This window comes from Achroia grisella, unplaced genomic scaffold, assembly GCF_030625045.1.
Source record: "Achroia grisella isolate CSIRO2021 unplaced genomic scaffold, CSIRO_AGI_Agris_v1 utg1186, whole genome shotgun sequence".
NCBI classification, from domain to species: Eukaryota; Metazoa; Arthropoda; class Insecta; order Lepidoptera; family Pyralidae; genus Achroia; species Achroia grisella.
This window is the reverse complement of record NW_026712592.1, coordinates 2378063-2395921: the sequence shown is the minus strand read 5'-3', so window position 1 is coordinate 2395921 and position 17859 is coordinate 2378063. Positions and strand designations below refer to the sequence as shown.

The 17859-nt window shown below is 32.0% G+C and overlaps 2 protein-coding genes and 1 long non-coding RNA gene across 3 annotated transcripts; 1 reads left to right on the top strand and 2 right to left on the bottom strand.

Annotated features, from left to right (window-relative positions):
* Positions 1-305: 305 nt before the first annotated feature.
* Positions 306-1999, top strand: LOC131854433 (uncharacterized). Its single transcript, XM_059205549.1, has 2 exons — positions 306-1102; positions 1292-1999. The coding sequence occupies exons 1-2, from the start codon at positions 575-577 to the stop codon at positions 1916-1918; spliced, it is 1155 nt and encodes a 384-aa protein (XP_059061532.1). The 5' UTR covers positions 306-574; the 3' UTR covers positions 1919-1999.
* Positions 2000-5977: 3978 nt separating this feature from the next.
* On the bottom strand, positions 5978-10319 carry LOC131854432 (protein pygopus-like). The gene is made up of 3 exons (XM_059205547.1): positions 10069-10319; positions 8338-9819; positions 5978-7788 (listed from the first exon to the last, which is right to left on the bottom strand). Exons 2-3 carry the CDS (start codon positions 9678-9680, stop codon positions 7668-7670), a joined length of 1464 nt encoding a protein of 487 aa, XP_059061530.1. The 5' UTR covers positions 9681-9819; positions 10069-10319; the 3' UTR covers positions 5978-7667.
* A 3810-nt stretch (positions 10320-14129) lies between these two features.
* LOC131854431 (uncharacterized) lies at positions 14130-16886 on the bottom strand. Its single transcript, XR_009358051.1, has 3 exons — positions 16649-16886; positions 15682-15992; positions 14130-14200 (listed from the first exon to the last, which is right to left on the bottom strand). It is a non-coding gene; the product is annotated as an uncharacterized LOC131854431 (long non-coding RNA).
* Positions 16887-17859: the final 973 nt, after the last annotated feature.

Genomic DNA, 17859 nt, shown 5'->3' with positions numbered 1-17859 from the left:
GAAATACATCATAACAACTTTTAATTTCACTAGATAGAAATTATGTAATTCGAACTTTTACAGTTGGCAACACAATAAATGTTTCGTTAGAAACAAACAAGTTTCATAAGAGCTTCTTTGGTGTCCAAAAAAAAGTAAACAGGTAGATTTAAATCCTTTTCATGTGAGAATCTTTGGTAACTGTGTCACATAATTAAGCTTCTAATGAATTCGTTACAAATTTTATCAGTAAACTACCTATGATTATGATTTCATCTAAAGAACTTGTATCCATGGCCGTAAAAAAGAAAAAAAAACAAATTTAATCCGTCAAAAAATTTACAATGGATTGTGGCGATATTATCGTTTATCTTCATAATTTTGTAAATAGAAGTCTAATTACATATTAAAAGTAACAGCAGCAGTTATAAACAATAATATTTTTGCACAATTATTGTAAATAAGTTATGTTAGAAACTTAAAAACTTTTAATTAACTACTTGTCATTCAATCATATGGTGGTAATTAACGATGTCAGTGTTTGTTTACTAATGACAGTTTTGAAGAATCGAAGTGTATTCTTTCAGTTTTCGTGATGAATATTTCGGATTCAATGGGGGAGTCGTCGTCTAAACGACAAGAAAATGGCGACGCTCCGTCAGGATCCGAACGCCCACTCAAGAAGGCCCGTTTTGCATGGCAAGTCAAAGGAAAATACCACTTAAAAAACGAGGTGAACGACGCTGGAAAGTCTTCACCGGTGGTTAATAATGAACTGGACAAACCTGGAACTTCATTTCAGAATGAAACTAATACTAGGGATTTAGTAGGAAGCACTGAACAGAATCTCGAAATTTTAGGTGATTACCTATTGAAACAAGATTTTAACACATTAGATTCTGTGATTACCGATGAGAAATCACTATTGAAGCCAAACGCAAATATATCTGCAGAAAATTATAGTAGCACAATTCAATATGTTCCAAGATATGTAGGCTCTTATGAAAATAAAGCTCCCAGATCAAGTTTGGACAGTAATGATAATATAGCAGTGTCCATGTCTATGATCATGTCACATAATTATTGTGAAGATCAATGTATCGCCAGGTGGCAGGCTAGACAGGTTGGTAATATTGCAGTGTTGAAATTTTAAGACTATAGTTCTGACACAATTTAGTTCTAATAGAATGAAAAATAATTTTATTATATGCATTTGGTTCTGTATTTTATCTTCCAAGTATAAATTCTGTGTTAGAAAAAGCACTGATGTTTGAATGTTCTATATCTGAAGCATAAAATTTTTATTTTTCAGATGGCAAAAGGTTTTGTGGATAATACTATAAACAGAGTTCTAGATTCATGGGCCAATCCTCCACCTATTCCAGAAATTAATGAGTCAAGGTTTTTAGCCTTAGATATTGCAGAATTCATTAACAATTTGCCAGGGGACAACTCTGTTGAGAATGAAGGGATACTTATGGCAATATCTGCACATGGTTTACAAAACACATCAAATTCTACAGGAGATAATGCAACTCAAACGGATGGGCACAGTATTACTGAAGTTGAAGAAAAAAATTGCCCATCACCTCCAAGCAGCCCTTTACTCTTTAATGATAACATAGATACAACAAACAGCAATAAACAAAGTGACATGGAAACCAGTTCATCATCAGGAATGAGTTGGCCATATTCTACAGAGGCAGAAACTCTCCAGAATAGATCCATATCTAATGATTTGTCACAATTTTCATTTTTCCCTGAATCATCTGTCCCTTGTCAATCATTTACTGACAATGAAAATCTCCAAGGTAGTGGTAGTGAATTTGATATGAATGATAATATATCTTCAAGCAATCACTTTGACTTTATGGATACAGCAGTAACATTCGCTATATTAAATAAGGGGTTAACAACTTTTGGAACAGATTATGGTTAACACTAAAATGGTAATTGATTTATCAAATGTTGACTACCAATACATATAATCTATTTTTTATTTTATTAAGTGAAATTACATCACAAAAGAATTAATAAGAACAACAAATAATTTATTTCTGCAATTATTAATATTTGACTGAATAATACATTTTTATATGTGTACACCTTCCATTATTTGTCTCTATAACTTTCTCCTGAAACTAAAAATTGCATCAAATTACACACTGTATAATTTGAAGACTTAAGGAAACCAACACTAATTTAATTCCAAATTGAGAATTTTATATGGATTGTTATTGGGATACCATTCACTCATTATAGAAGTTAATGGATAATGTAATGAAGTAAATTTAGTTAAGTAGTTAATTTTAGTTTTTTTCTTTTTACTGTTTAGAATAGGGCAAGGTGATTGCTTGAATACTTATTCTGTTGCATTAATATATTTTGTAAAAATAAGATATGTAAGCACAAAGTAATGTTAAATAGGTAATTATTTTATAAAACTGATACAAAACAATATCCTTTTTATGTAAGATCACACAGTATTCTATTATGTTTTTATTTTTTATTACAATTAAGTTCGGCTTAATGTGGAACTGGATGAGATTAAAATGTTTTATTTCGTATATGCGATAGAATGGCAAACAAACTAACGCTGATGGCAACCATTGGCTATATTCAATTTACATATGTGTATATAAGCGACGGACATCACATCATCATGTGGCATCTTTAGTAGGTACCCTTTCTGGAGGACCAAGGTGTTAAACCTCCAGACATTGTAATTTCTAATGAATATTGTAGACAGTAAAAACTAGCAATCATCAGTACATACAAAAATTTTAGTTATTGTAACTATATTTTATAAATTTAGGCTCTAGGCTAGAAATATCTATTGTGTAAAAAATTATAGCTTCTAATGTAATATAGCTACCTAATTGTAACAAAGGAACTGGAAATATTATTTTAAGGTTTTGTATATAAATTAATGAGTCCAGAAATTTATTTTAAGTATTATCCTGTGTTACATTTTGTTTATTGTATTAAACTAAATTGAACTTAGAGTAAGGACATTTATATACATGTATAACATAGAATTAGTGTCAACTTGTATGCCATACTGACATTACAGTCAATAAAAAGATACTCAAGGAATTTTGTTTTAAACTTTTTATAGTTATTTAAGTAATCCTTACTAATATTATAAACGCGAAAGTAACTCTGTTTGTCTTGCTTTTACGCATTTGGTACAGTCTAGACCCTGAGTAAGGACATAGGCTACTTTCTATGGGTTCTAAGGAGTTGAAAGGGTTGATAAAAGTTTGTATAGAAGTATTGTCATTTCTAAAGCTAGAAACTTGATATTTATTTTTTTAGGCTATTGATTGAATATAAATAAAGAAATATACATTAATATTTTATATAATTCTTACTGCTTACTAAGATTATAAACGCGAAAGTTTGTGAATATGGATGGATAGATGGTGATTTGTTACGCCTGCACGTAATGATGAAACTGTACAGTAATATATCGGAATATCACATACAGGCACAGTTCACGCAGGTGAAAACGCGGGCAGAGCTAGTATAATAATAATATATATTCAGATGGAGTAGACAGAGGCATTAGCAACATAGGCGTGGAACATTTCGCTCGAAATATTTGAATCTTGTACCAGGAGGCGAGTTTACCGCCATTATTCGGATTAAGTTGGTTTGCCGGTGTTTCCATTACCGGAGAGTCAGTCAGAAATATAAATTGACACAAAAGAGAAAGGAAGAGTGGGAAAGTATCCAAGTTTATATTACTATAAATTTACCAAAAAATGCACACGAATTTATGTACTGACCTGATACTTTGAGGTAGATTTGAGATTTCTGGCAAAGGAACTAGTGGCACCATTACTAGCAATGTAGCATGTCACTGTTTCATTCCTGATACATTGATCACAATGCGCTATCTGACCTGACTCCCTGCTTATCCTGTCATCCTCACTCATACCCTGTCAACCTATACTGTTGGCACACACTTTTTTACGTAGTTCATTGGCATTACAATTTGGGAATAAGTCTATTGAAATAACGTATAATATTTGTTGTAAAAATAAAATCAATTTTCTCAATAACAATTTTATTATTGCTTGTTATTATTCACATAATACAAAATAAACTATGCACAAGTATAAGACCACTGATGTCGTTCTATTAGACTTCATAAAATATTCTTAAATACAACTTGCTATCATTCACAACAGTTGTGTCGCAGATACGATGTAACACATAAGTAACATTTACAGATGAAAATTAATATACAATAGCAGCAGTCTCCCATGAACCCGTTGTGATGTTTTTACGGCATAAAATTAATATTACATTCATGGCCGAATATCCTAGATAAAATACTAAGTCTATAAGTAACTGTACAACCGGCAAATAATCACGAATAGTTATTACATTATATTTACAAAAACAAAGTCTAATAGGCATTTCATTCCATTCGTCGATTATATTAAATTTTAAATCAAATATTTTTATTGTGATTTGTAAATAAATTATAAAATTACGATTTAATTAAAATGGATTGTTTGAGAATTTAGTTTTTGTCATTGTATTTAAAAAATCTTTTAAGTACTTAACTGTGGATTGTTGAATTTAGTATTTGTATATTTTATAGAAATCAATTGAATTTAAGTTAAAAAGTGATTCATCTGGTAAGGTGTTATATATTAGAAAATATTTAACTTAGAAAATTAATTATACAAAACAAAGTATTAAGATCTGCAGAATACCTATCTCAGAGGCATTTTATACCTAGTTAATTAGACAGTTCTCTTCACATCTAATGAATGGCAGTGAAACTGATGAATACAGATATACAATGAATATAACATTATTAACCGTTATTTACAACAGTTTATACATGTCTTTGAGATAGGGATATGCAATAATTAGCGTGCCTACATCGTATTTAATAAATATCAGCCATATTTTTGATCATATTATTAGTGACTTTTATATAACAGCTTATCGACAAACGTGCTAAATTAAGCATGATAGGCGCATAATTTGTTATACATTCAGTTGTAAAATATATCCATAAATTTAATAATTAAAGTTTTATGGGTATGTATATATAGTGCCCTATATCGACAGGGTTTGGATAATGATATACCGTTTCTCATACAACCTACATAATGTGTTGTTATTTGAATACTTGTACTTTTGATGTAAAGTACTATACATACATTATTACATACGTACATTTTTGCAACGCCGTTGAACCAATGTTGATTTGAAACATTCAATCATTTTAGACGAAATATTTAATTTAAAATGTTTAATATAAATAAATAATATTAATTAAAAGATACCTAATATTACAAGTCACTTTAAAAGGAACAATATTGGTTCTATACTGTGCCACAGTGATAACGACCCATTGATTTCAAAAATTTAAACTTATGTATAGTAAGTACATGTGTATGGTAAATTATACTAAAGGTTACCAAGGTTATGTGGTCCACATTGTCAGCGGGGTGCATTTGTGAAATTTTGTATCTATTTAACTTTATTATATAAGATGAGACTGTGGTAACTTATACCGCCCTGTCGCCATATGCAATGTGGCGAAGCTATCGTGTTTGAATCGTGGTCAACAATGAACGCAAGTGAAAGTATGGCTGTGGGGTTTTATCAGAAACATATATAGGATCATACATACATCAGATACAAAAATTTTAAAATTTTATAATATAATATTTCTAAATATAATATTTACTGATATTAAGTCACTATATATAAAAAATATATTTTTTTTTCCTTAACTACAAAATAATCTTAACCTGTGTTATTATTGAAATAACGGTTTTCAAAATGAACCAAAAGATAGGCTATAGTGTAAAGATTAGCGTGTAAAATTATTATGCTACAATTTATATAATTTTTTTTGTCTCTTATTAATTTCAATAAAAATACATGTTAAGATTGTAGGAAAGCAAAATATAAGTGATTTGATGTGAAATTATAATATGTATTTAATATTATAAAATTCCTATGTATGTACTATCTTTGTGGAATAAAAAAGATCAAAATATCTATATTTTATAGTCATAAATACAGAGTACAAACGAAAAGTAATCTTTCTAGATTATTACTACGATAAAAAATATACAGTATTTTTTTAAAGTTATTAAAAGTGCGTCAATAGCTACATAAATTGATAAATTTATCTAAATGTGATCCTATATATTTGATAGTATAAGCCCCTATATTATTATTGTCTATAAATTAAAAAAGAAGTTGCTAATTTTTAATATATTGTGAACATATGTTTTATATTGTGAATACGCTAAACAAAAATACGACTATATAACTGATTTGTTATCATTTACTTCCAACCAATTGAGTATCTTATTTATACTGGGACCGACTTCATATACCCGCAGCTTTATATATTATAGATATACCAATGATATTGTTTGAAATGGTCACATACTTGACAGACTACGAATAAAATGCTGTAAATATTTTTATTCATAAATTAACTTTGACTCTATAAAGATTATATGATAGACCCCAGGACTAACGCTCGCGAACAATAAAAAAATTAAGTTAAACGTTAGCTGAAAGCTACACGACACGAATGAAATCACAACCGCGTAATATCTGGAGCCAGTATATCGATGTTGTATATGTAATCTCAATTCACTTAATACTATGCAATTATTTACAAACCTTATAATACATTTTTATGATTAAAAAATCTCCAAAATTTAAAAACTTGACAAACACATTTAACACTCTTATCCTTAACAAAGCGTATGGATTCATCGTATTTACATGTATGTAAAAATAATGCGCGTATTTATTACATGCAAATAGGGCACCGTAAAATAAGTACATAGGAATATGGCGAAAATTATTGCCAAGTTCTCGTTCGCGCCGGACTACACAAGATTGCATTGCAAAACATATTAATTATACTTTCTTGGCCTAAACTATGCAATGACCGCCATGTGTCAAAAATAGCTAACCAAGTCTGATGTTAAACCATCAATATTAATCTTGACTGTACACAAATAGGTCACCATTATATAAGGCGGAAAGTGATTTTTCTTTATACTTAAACTAAGAGATATTTACAATATGCACAGATACTAAAGCGACACACAGTAGGCATGTAAAACTCCTTGGGCAGCCTTCATATTGCTTATACCTTGAGTTTTTTGTCTATACCGTATGGTGACGACATATTTCTACTGAAGGATCACATTGAATTGCTTTCACAGATATGCCTAATGCAGGAACAAGTGCAATGAACATTTATACGAATTCCATTACGACCATCCATCATATTCCTATATTATTATTAAAATAAATAAAAATGACAATCATAACAGACTAGACATAACAGGACCGTCTGCAATTTCATAATGATTTCCATACATCTGCTGTTTTGTTCCAAATATAAAAAGGCATAGTGCAATAAATAGCCACTGATAAAAATTTCCAACTCAAAGCACTTCATATTCAACACATTTTTCCTTAATTTTATGTAACTATCCAAGATGAGATCTTTCTTAGTAAAACTATACTGACAAACCATTTGATGCCCAAGTACATTCATATTACGATTCCACTAAGTGTCAATTTTAATGAAGTTCAATAAATACTTGTGATGAGTTTCAGGGAGGGATATGACTTAAGTGAGGGGGCAGGAGAAGGGGGGAGGGGGGAGCGCCACAGCGCTATGGTTTAAATTTCACAAGTGGTATGTTCTTAGAATGCAAGCACTTGTCACAAACCCACTCTGCATACACTTCTGCTGTCAGCAACTGATAAGCAGGCTCCGTTAAGCCCGTGCATCCTCTGGAAATTACAAAAACCTTATGTGACACCTGTTTTTGAATAGAAGTTTAAGACACTTGGTTAAGCAAAAAAACACTTAGAGTACTTAAGTTCAAAAATAGTACATTCTTTATGTTTAAAGGTATTCTATAAACTTGACTGTAGAAATATCCTCTGGCAGGTGTTTTCAGAGTTAATTGTAAATAAATTTAATAAAAAATTAAATAGGTAAATAAATATCAATGTCTGACTTATACACAGCTAATAAAAATGTATTGAGTTCTTTCAACATTTTAAGTCGCAAACATAAACATTTACCTAACCAATTAACTCTAGTTTCTTAGACTCTATCTTATATGAAAACTGTATGAGGATTAATAATTCGATTAAAAATAAAAAATATATACTTCAGCATTTCTATCAGTAATATATGATTAGAATATGTTTGACATAAGCATAATCAATTGAATACAGGTTGTATTTATTATAAGCAATATTGCTAATAGAAATGTAATGTTATGACTTATTTTTATATTAGAAAATCACAATAACGAATTACACTGTTCTTACCTATGAAACCAAAAGTTGCATCCTGATTCACATAAGATTGCTTGATCATTATCATGCACTTCTTTGTGGCATACTCCGCAAGGATATATTGGTGGTGCATTTGGGTTTTGAGGATTGAAAACCATTGGTTGGTCTGGTGGGTACACTTTTCCAGCACTCACAGGCATTGGTTTAGGTCCATACATTCCCATACCCTGACTCATTGGACCCACTCCTTGTCCACCTGGACCCCCCATGGCCATACCACTCATACCAGCCAGAGGTCCACAGTTTCCCATATTTCCAGGGCCAGGACCCATTCCCATTGAACCACTTCCACCCATTCCCATGGGTCCTCCATGCCCCATATGACCACTTGCATATGGAGGTCCAGGGCCCATAGATGTCATAGGTCCATTACCACCCATAGGTCCACTGCCCATAGCTGATCCCATAGGACTTCCATGCCTCATTGGCCCACAATGACCGGGACCCATTCCACCGCTTTGCATTGGGTTTGAAGACATAATGGAACTAGTAGGACCCATAGATCCATTTGAACAGCTTGGCCCCATTGGTCCATTCATTCGAGGAACATTCATACCTGGACCACCACCACCCATTGGCCCATTCATAGGCCCATTCATTGATCCAGCTCCAAGCGGGCTATGCATTGGTGGGCCCATCGGACTATTATTCATATGGCTTCCAGCCATTGAACCCATATTCATAGGACTGCCCATAGGGCCAGAAGACATTGGTGATCCCATTGGCATAGAATTCATAGGGCTCATTGGACTACCCATAGATCTTGATGTGGGACCCATTCCAGGTCCCATGGTATGGTTACTCATACCCATATTAGGTCCTCCCATTGGAGACATACCACCCATGTGGCCCATGGGACTCATATTCCCCATTGGGCTTATTCCTCCTCTAGGTGGCATTTGTTGATTCATAGGGCTCATATTATGTGGTAGTGGACTCATGTGTCTCATTGGTGGTCCTCCCATACTGTGCATAGGCCCAACCATACCCATAGGACCATTTTGATTCATCATAGGGCCATTATGGCTCATCATAGGACCATTGTGTGAAACTGTTGATGGAGAATCGTCAAAAGGGTTGGATGCAACTATTGTATCACCATAACCAGTAAGTGGTGGAGGTAGCAGATCCTGTGCAGTAGGTGGTGGCTGTGGTGTGAGTGCATTGTTTGCATTTGATGTTTTTCTTCGCTTTTTTGGGTTACTTGGTGCAGGGGCTGGTGGTGTTGGTGTATCCATCGGCGGCTTAAAGTCTGGAGGCCCCAGCCCAGGTCCTGGCAGCCTGTATGATGGCATTCCAGCCAGATTGTGACTCATTATGTTATTATTCAGTGTCAGCTCTAACAACCATTATGAGGAATAAAAATTGGGAGTTTAGAAAATAGATTCATTCATAAGGCACCGCATTGTCACGAGAAAGCGCAATGACGTGCCGGAAGACTGGCTGTATCTATTTCTGTAACAAAAAAATATACAACAATAATTACACGCTGTATGGTCGCGACGAGGGATATCGCTAACATTATCCTTTTATATACTTTTAATGAAAAAATATAAATGGCAATGACGGTTATGAATGAAGGCAGGTATGAGCACTAAGTTTAGTAACCTGGCTACAACAAATGCAATAAACAGTAGTGAACCGTCTTAATTGTACTATTAATAATATGTGGAAAATTTTCAAAAGAGAAAATAAAAAACTTACTGCATTATCAATTTAGCATCGGAATTACTCATAAATTTTTTGTCCTCTTCCAGACCCCAAGGCAGGCGTGCAACATATGACAAAATACCAAAATAAAAACAAGTTTTCTCAAGCCTTAGTAGCTATCATATAATGTTTCTTGACAAATTAATGTTTATACACACATAAAGGACACTTATTACAAATATTAATAACACATACAGTTCATTTTATTTACGACTCTCAATTTTCCAAACAACACACGCCACATTCACGACGTATTTTAGTAAAGAAATTTCCGCTAGAGGGCGCATGGACGTTTGTAATTTCTAAGTTTTCACATGCAAAGGTGTTGATCTATACAGTTATATTATGATAAATATTTTTTATTTGTACTATAATTACTGTTATTTTAAAAACATTTTAATTATAGTAGCATTTGTAATATAAATTTTAGTAATTGATTTAAGAATTACAGAATTTGGTAAATTTTGATTTTTACCGCTAATAAATTACAGGGCACAGAAAGTTACATTAATTTATTTTGTAATTGCATAATATATAGTACTTAAGAGGCCTATTACAAAATGATGCCGCTCAACTTTAGGTTTAATCGCATGAATTTATGCACACACACAGTAATACACGCACACAGACGCAAATAAACGTGTAGCGCAATCGGTGTGGATTTAGTATGAACCATTTTGATCCTTGTAATATTTTAATTAATAATGTGATATGTTTCTACTTAACTGAGTAACATAAACTACTTATTGGATTTTTTTAAATAACGTGATTTATCTTAATTATCAAAGTGCTAATAATGACCACATTTTTTATTATATTATTCCTAGAGGGTTGATGTCAGGATGCTGGCCGATTGTACAACTAAAAGCCAAAACCTTAAGTAATATGAGTAACAAATAATTGGGATAAGGACAGGAAGATGTAATTACTATAACATAAATTTACTAAGTAATTCTTCTTACATATTAATTCAGTTTATTTATTAATAGATACAATATAATTTATTATAAGAGTCGGATACATTATTGCCATATTCACTTGTTCTAAATATTATACTTAGCAAATAATTATTTTATTTATATATAATAGTTGTGTTTTCAAGGCTTTGTTTTGATTTAAAGGTCCCATCCTTATATGTATATTAGGTGTGTCCGCGACTTCGTCAGCGTGGTATAATGAAATTGACCAAATAAAGGAAATATATTTAGATTATAACCTAAAAATATTTATAAAAATATTTAATATTATATTTATAAAATATTTAATATATTTATAAAAATATTTTTATACAACCTTTCATCTCCGCTTTTAATCCCTTACAATACTTTTTTCGCACTATAAAGTAGTCTATGACCTTTCTCAGGGTATACTATCTGTGTATATGTATATCTATCTATATAGACTACCTGTGTATATATATGGTAGTGAATTTACAGGGTACAGGGGAATAACACCCGAGTTTTCAGGAATGGCAACGCATGAGGGAAACAATATGCTGATATGAACATGTCAGGTACTGCTCATGTATATAGGCGACGGTTACCCCTTTCCATCAGGAGAGCCGTCAGCTTGTTTGCCATTCTAAGTTGTAAAAAAAAGCTTCAACTGCTATCATTGCTGTTCCTGCATCATTGACGTCGCCGCATGATATTGGCTGATATTGCAGCTTCTCGTTCTTGGTTGGCCGATTCTTGATTCTTGATAAATAATTACTTGTTAATATCAAACATTTTTATAAATTATTACAAGACGCCTCATTGATTGTATGTAATGAAATCACCATGAGCTATAGAGATTTTGGACAGAACCTTAAAAGACCTTAGAAACACCTCTGCTCTCATTGGCGGGATTACTTTTATACTTTTGCTGGAGATTTCTGAAAGACTCTCTGTGTCATTAACATCGTCTCCCTTAGGGACTTTAATTGAAAGTTTAAAACTACTGACAGACAGAATAGATAGACTCAAGAGAAAGGTTTATATATAACGTCCCAATACTGTACACGGATCTTTAAACGCGCGATAACCTATATATCCCATATTCACGCGGGCGAAGCCGCGAGCTAAAAGTAAGTCGTAAGTAGGTAAGTAAAGTCTCTAAATAAAAACATTTATAATGTTGTTGACTTTTCACCCAAACACGCATAATTATTTGACATAACTGTACAGTAATGAAAGTCCAACGAGTATAATAACAGAATGGCTGCAATTTAGAAATATCTATATTGTGTAAAATAAAATAAAGTAAATTGGATAAAATATCTCTAAACATTAAGGAATATAATTTATATATAATTTGGTAATTTATTTACAATGCACATTGCATACTAGATGATATAACACAAGACAAATGTACGTAAAAATAATAATGGTATTTTTATAAACAATAACCCTATTTTAATTTAGAAAAAAACTACAAAATAAACATAAAGTAAAATTGGTTTACATTTTCTTACATTTTTCTCTCAGATAAGCGTTATTTTTAAAAATACTAAAATGTTCTCTTTTTTAATTTTAACAATTAATTGCCATTAGTGTGACGAAATACCATGGCCTTGTGCTTTTCATAGTGCAGCAGGGTAGGTAGGTTTTATTTGTAGCATAACTGTACTTTTGTCTTGGCATGCTAAAATATATATATATATATATATATATATATATATATATATTACAACAACTTTAAATTAATATTCGTAGAAATAAGTATATATTAGCAAAATTAATTAAATATTACTTAAAGTATCAAAATTGTTTAGTCGCACTATACTAATGTTCACTGACAATTGTTTACGAATGTCTTATCTTAGCGGTGTCGTAAAAAATTGCATAGATCCTATTTTGGCGCAACGGAATTTAGACAACTTTAAATTATTATTATTGTTTATTTTTTTCTTAGAAACTTATATATTTTTTTTTATATTTCTAATTTACAAGTATATTAACTTTATTATTATGTTTTTTTTATGCAAAAATTTCGTTGTATTTATGAGAAAATTAGAAATGATTATGGCAAAGTTTTGTTGAAATTTCGGGTTTAATTATGATCAATTTTTTAGATATTTAAGTTGAAAATGAAAAAAAGGACGATGCTGTCTCAATTTATAAAGTAATTATCAAGTTTTAGTAAGTAAAGATATCATATCAATTTATGTTTGTTTATTAATGAACGACGACCCCAAACTTCTGTCTCTTAGCGTTTTTGAATAAACTATTTTAGAAATTAGGAAGACTAACAAAGAGAAAATTAATATTTCAAAGATGTTGTTTTTAAGATTAGATATCTATCTATATAATTCAGGAATCAAAATGTATATCCGACTCTTAATTTCTTAGAACCAGAACCCCAAAGACCCTGCTTTTAGGCCAAAAAATGTGAAAGGCCTCTTAATTAAATATAGATAAGGGCTAGGCAGTATGCTCAAATACCATATCAACAAATTATTATTCAAATACATACGACAAAATTATCTGTTTTTATATTTTGACAGAAAAAAGGGCGGGAAATTTTGGTTTGACCGGACGCGTTTTTTAATTCAGGAAATATTATTTCAATAACATATAGATTAAGGATTGGTTTTTAGTAATTTTAGTTGTATTTAGTGTTATTATTATATTTATTTTTAGTGTGTAATTTGGTGTGTACATATCATATTGGTAAGTTAGATTTTATTTCTATATGGGCGAACCGCCCGACGATCCTGGGGGAACTACGACTATAGTTCCTCCAGGATTTGAAAATGAGATTCCAAACACTCCAATGGACATCTTAATTACGGCTTTAGAGTCGTCTATGGATACTGACTGTTCAGTATCTGATTCTGGAAAATTATAAAAGGAAAAGAGTTGCTCGTGCAACTTGTAGTACATCTGGGTAAGAAAAGGAGACACGGTTCAAAAAGGATGGAACCAAATGTTTGTGCATGCATAACAAATGATACAACAATAATAGATCAATATAATAATAAAGATTAATCAATTCCAAATCTCAAAATAATATTACACAAAACAATATTACACAAAACACTGAAATCAGCCATCAGATGCACCATATATATATTCATGTCCAGAGGGAATTCTCAGATGATAACAGCAACACAACATTGCATCCCGTCACATTTGGTCGCTTTCTGAAACGTAAAGAAATTAATGGTATTGTGAATGGTAGTCTTAAACGAATTGGTCGTAATAGAATTAGTTTGTCTTTCTCAAATTTCACAGCAGCAAATTCATTCTTATGCAATCAAAGTTTAACAACTGAAAAATATAAAGCTTTTATTCCTACTTTTAACATTACACATATGGGTGTAATAAGGGGTGTCCCCACTGATTGGTCTGATGAAGACATTTTACAAAATATAAGTGTCCCAATAGGTTGCGGTACAATACTTAAATTGAGAAGGCTTAAAAGGAGAAGAAGGCTTAAAAAAGAAGTTAATATAGATAATACAAATACATTTGAAAATATAGGCACTGTTGTTCTTACTTTTGATGGACAAGTACTGCCAACCCGAGTTTATATGTGTTATACTGCATTACCTGGAACCCTTTATATATATCCCACAGTACAATGTTACAACTGTTGTAGGTATGGCCATGTTAAAAGCCAATGTAGGGCCACTCCAAGGTGTTTTAAATGTGGACAGGGACATTCAGGGGAGAATTGCAATATTGATGAAAATGACTATTGGTGCTGCTTGTGCAAGGGTTCTCACCAAGCAAATAGTAAAAAATGTTTAGAATTTGACCGGCAAAAAGCAATTAAAGAGACTATGAGTAAGAGTTGTATTTCATATATGGAAGCCGTCAAATTACATCCACCAGTTAATAAAATGTCTTATGCAGATGCTTTACTTACAGCTCCTTCCTCCCCATCTAATATAAATAATGACAAATCTCCAAACTATACTACATTAAATACAGTTCCTGTAAATAACCAAAATAGGTCATATAAAAAGACAGTGTTTCTGAAACCAAAAGCCCTACCAAAATTCTCAAGAGGATATGATCAATATGCACACAATGAGATCATAAAAAGTCCCACACTCCCTCCATCTCAACCCATTTTTAATAATAATCATCATGATAAAAATATTCAGATTTCAGCAATTATAAAAACATTATTAGACCTTTTACAACAATCGAATTCAAATATATCACCGTCCAACGTAGCTTTACTTATTGATACTATATATAAGATCACAGATAATGGATCAAGTTCAGGCCATACAGTGGAACTGCCGGAGCCTCATCAATAAAAAACATGATGTTATACACATCATTAATAAATATGATCCCTTCATAATTTGTTTACAAGAAACTTTTAAAACCGGGATCTATTTTTAAGATCCCTGGTTATTCCTGTTTAAGGAATGACAGACCTGATGGGTATGGAGGAGTCGCCATACTCATCAGGAATTCTTTATCCTATAATATTCTTCCTTTGCCTTCACACAGTGATGATATCTCTGTTATTGCTATTATAGTGAATAGTATTTGTTATGTGTCTATATATTTCTCCCGCCCAAGTAATGCCATTTTCAATGAAGTCAATAATTTATTCAACATCCTACCAAAACCATTTATATGCTTAGGAGATTTTAACTCTCACCATCAGACTTGGGGTTCCTCTTCATCCAATAGTTATGGTGACCAATTATTGGAGTTAATTGACTCCCATAACTTATGTATTTTAAATACTGGTATGCCAACACGCATCACAAGACCCACTGAAGGTCTCAGCTCACCAGACTTATCGATATGTACACCAGATCTCGCTTCATCTCTTGTTTGGTGTCCGCTTAACTATAGTTATAATAGTGATCATTATCCATTATTAATTACTTTTCCTTTTTCAAAACCCTTGCAGCAGATCAAACAGCCCCGTATGAGGTATAAATTAAGTAATGCCAACTGGTACAACTACAAACAGAAAGTACATGAAAAATTAACAACTTTACCCAAAATATCCCATGACAATGTGTCAGAGTGTTCTCTGTCATTAGCTAAATTATTAATTGAGGCAGCTGATTCAACATTTCCAACAAAAAATAGTGGTCCTAGTACAATACCCTCTCCACCTTGGTGGGACGAAGAGTGTACTATTGCAGTAAAACAAAGAAAAATAGCTGAAAGACAGTACTGTATCTGTATGTCTGAAGATAACTCTAAAAAATATCAAGAAGTAGCTTATAATACTAAAAACTTATTAAAACAAAAAAGATTATATACTTTTACACTTACTTTTACTTTTATAGTACAAATTATCTCTCTTAATCACAGCTTGACATCAGGTAATATTTCCAGTAACTTTAATCTTGTTACTAAAGCCATAAACCAAGTTCCGAACCTTCATCATATCGTCCCAAATCTACTGTATCGTAGCTTATAATACTAAAAACTTATTAAAACAAAAAAGATTGAAGGTTGGAGTAAATTTTGTGCCTCATTATGTCCTAATGTCAATCCTTCTATTATCTGGCAAAATATACGTAGATTTAGATCGGCCTTTAATGTATCTCAACAACAAAAGATTTCTCCCACTCTTGCAGAACAAATATTAGATAGATTAGCCCCACCTTTCGTTCCAGAACAGCTCCATGTAAATCCTTTAACTATTAATACAGAAATAGTTAATAATAATGATTCTACATTTGATCTTAATTCATCCTTCACTGTCAATGAATTAAAAGGTGTACTTTCTGTTATTAAAGACTCGGCGCCGGGTGAAAACGGCATTCCATACTCTTTTATAGTACATTTAGACGAAGATGCTCTTAATTATTATCTCTCTTTAATCAACACAGCTATGACATCAGGTAATATTTCCAGTAACTTTAATCTTGTTACTAAAGCCAGATAAACCAAGTTCCGAACCTTCATCATATCGTCCCATAGCTCTATCTACTGTATTGGCGAAAATATCGGAACATTTAATAAAAAATCGCCTCTAATGGTTTTTGGAACACAATGGATTATTCTCAGATAGTCAGCTAGGATTTAGGAAAGGTAAGAGCACTTTTGACAGTTTGGGGATTTTTGTCACAGATATTAGATTAGCGTTTTCTAGAAATGACTCTGTTATAGCTGGTTTTCTAGATATAACCGCAGCTTATGATAATGTTAATATCCTGATACTGAAACATAAATTAGAGATGTACCTTACATACATTTAATGAATTTTATTATAAATATGTTAACAGAAAGATTTATTAAATATACTTTAGATAATAATGATTGTATATATAGGACGGTATGGAAGGGGCTACCTCAGGGTTCCATAATGAGTCCAATTCTTTACAACATTTATACTATTGATTTAGAAGTATCCATAAAAAGTCGAGGAAAGTTTTAATAGATGTGTAAAAGTTCTGCAATATGCGGACGATTTGCTTTTCTATGTTGCCGGCCGATTAATTAACGAGATTAGCGATTCCCTTTCTGCAGCATTACAATTTCTTAAAAAATTGCTAGATAATAATGGTCTAGATCTATCCCCATCTAAAAGCACTGTAGTTGTATACTCTAGAAAAAGGATTCCATTAGTAGTTAATGTTTTATATGATGATTCCCCCTTATCAGTTAAGGATCAGGCAAAGTTTTTGGGACTTGTATTGGTATTGGACTCAAAACTCACAGGTGTATCACATTGTGAATCCGTTGTAGTGAGATGTGAACGCAACCTAAATATTTTAAGGTGTCTTAGTGGTGTATGGTGGGGCGCCCATCCTTCTATTATGAAACTCCTATATAATGACTTAATTAGAAGCATTACAGACTACGGCTCGGT

Coding starts and splice junctions, on each gene's coding strand:
- LOC131854433 (XM_059205549.1), top strand. CDS start 575: ATGAATATTTCGGATTCAATGGGGGAGTCGTCGTCTAAACGACAAGAA. Junction 1,103..1,291: donor CCAGGTGGCAGGCTAGACAG/GTTGGTAATATT, acceptor TTTATTTTTCAG/ATGGCAAAAGGTTTTGTGGA.
- LOC131854432 (XM_059205547.1), bottom strand. CDS start 9,680: ATGAGTCACAATCTGGCTGGAATGCCATCATACAGGCTGCCAGGACCT. Junction 7,789..8,337: donor TGCAACTTTTGGTTTCATAG/GTAAGAACAGTG, acceptor TGTAATTTCCAG/AGGATGCACGGGCTTAACGG.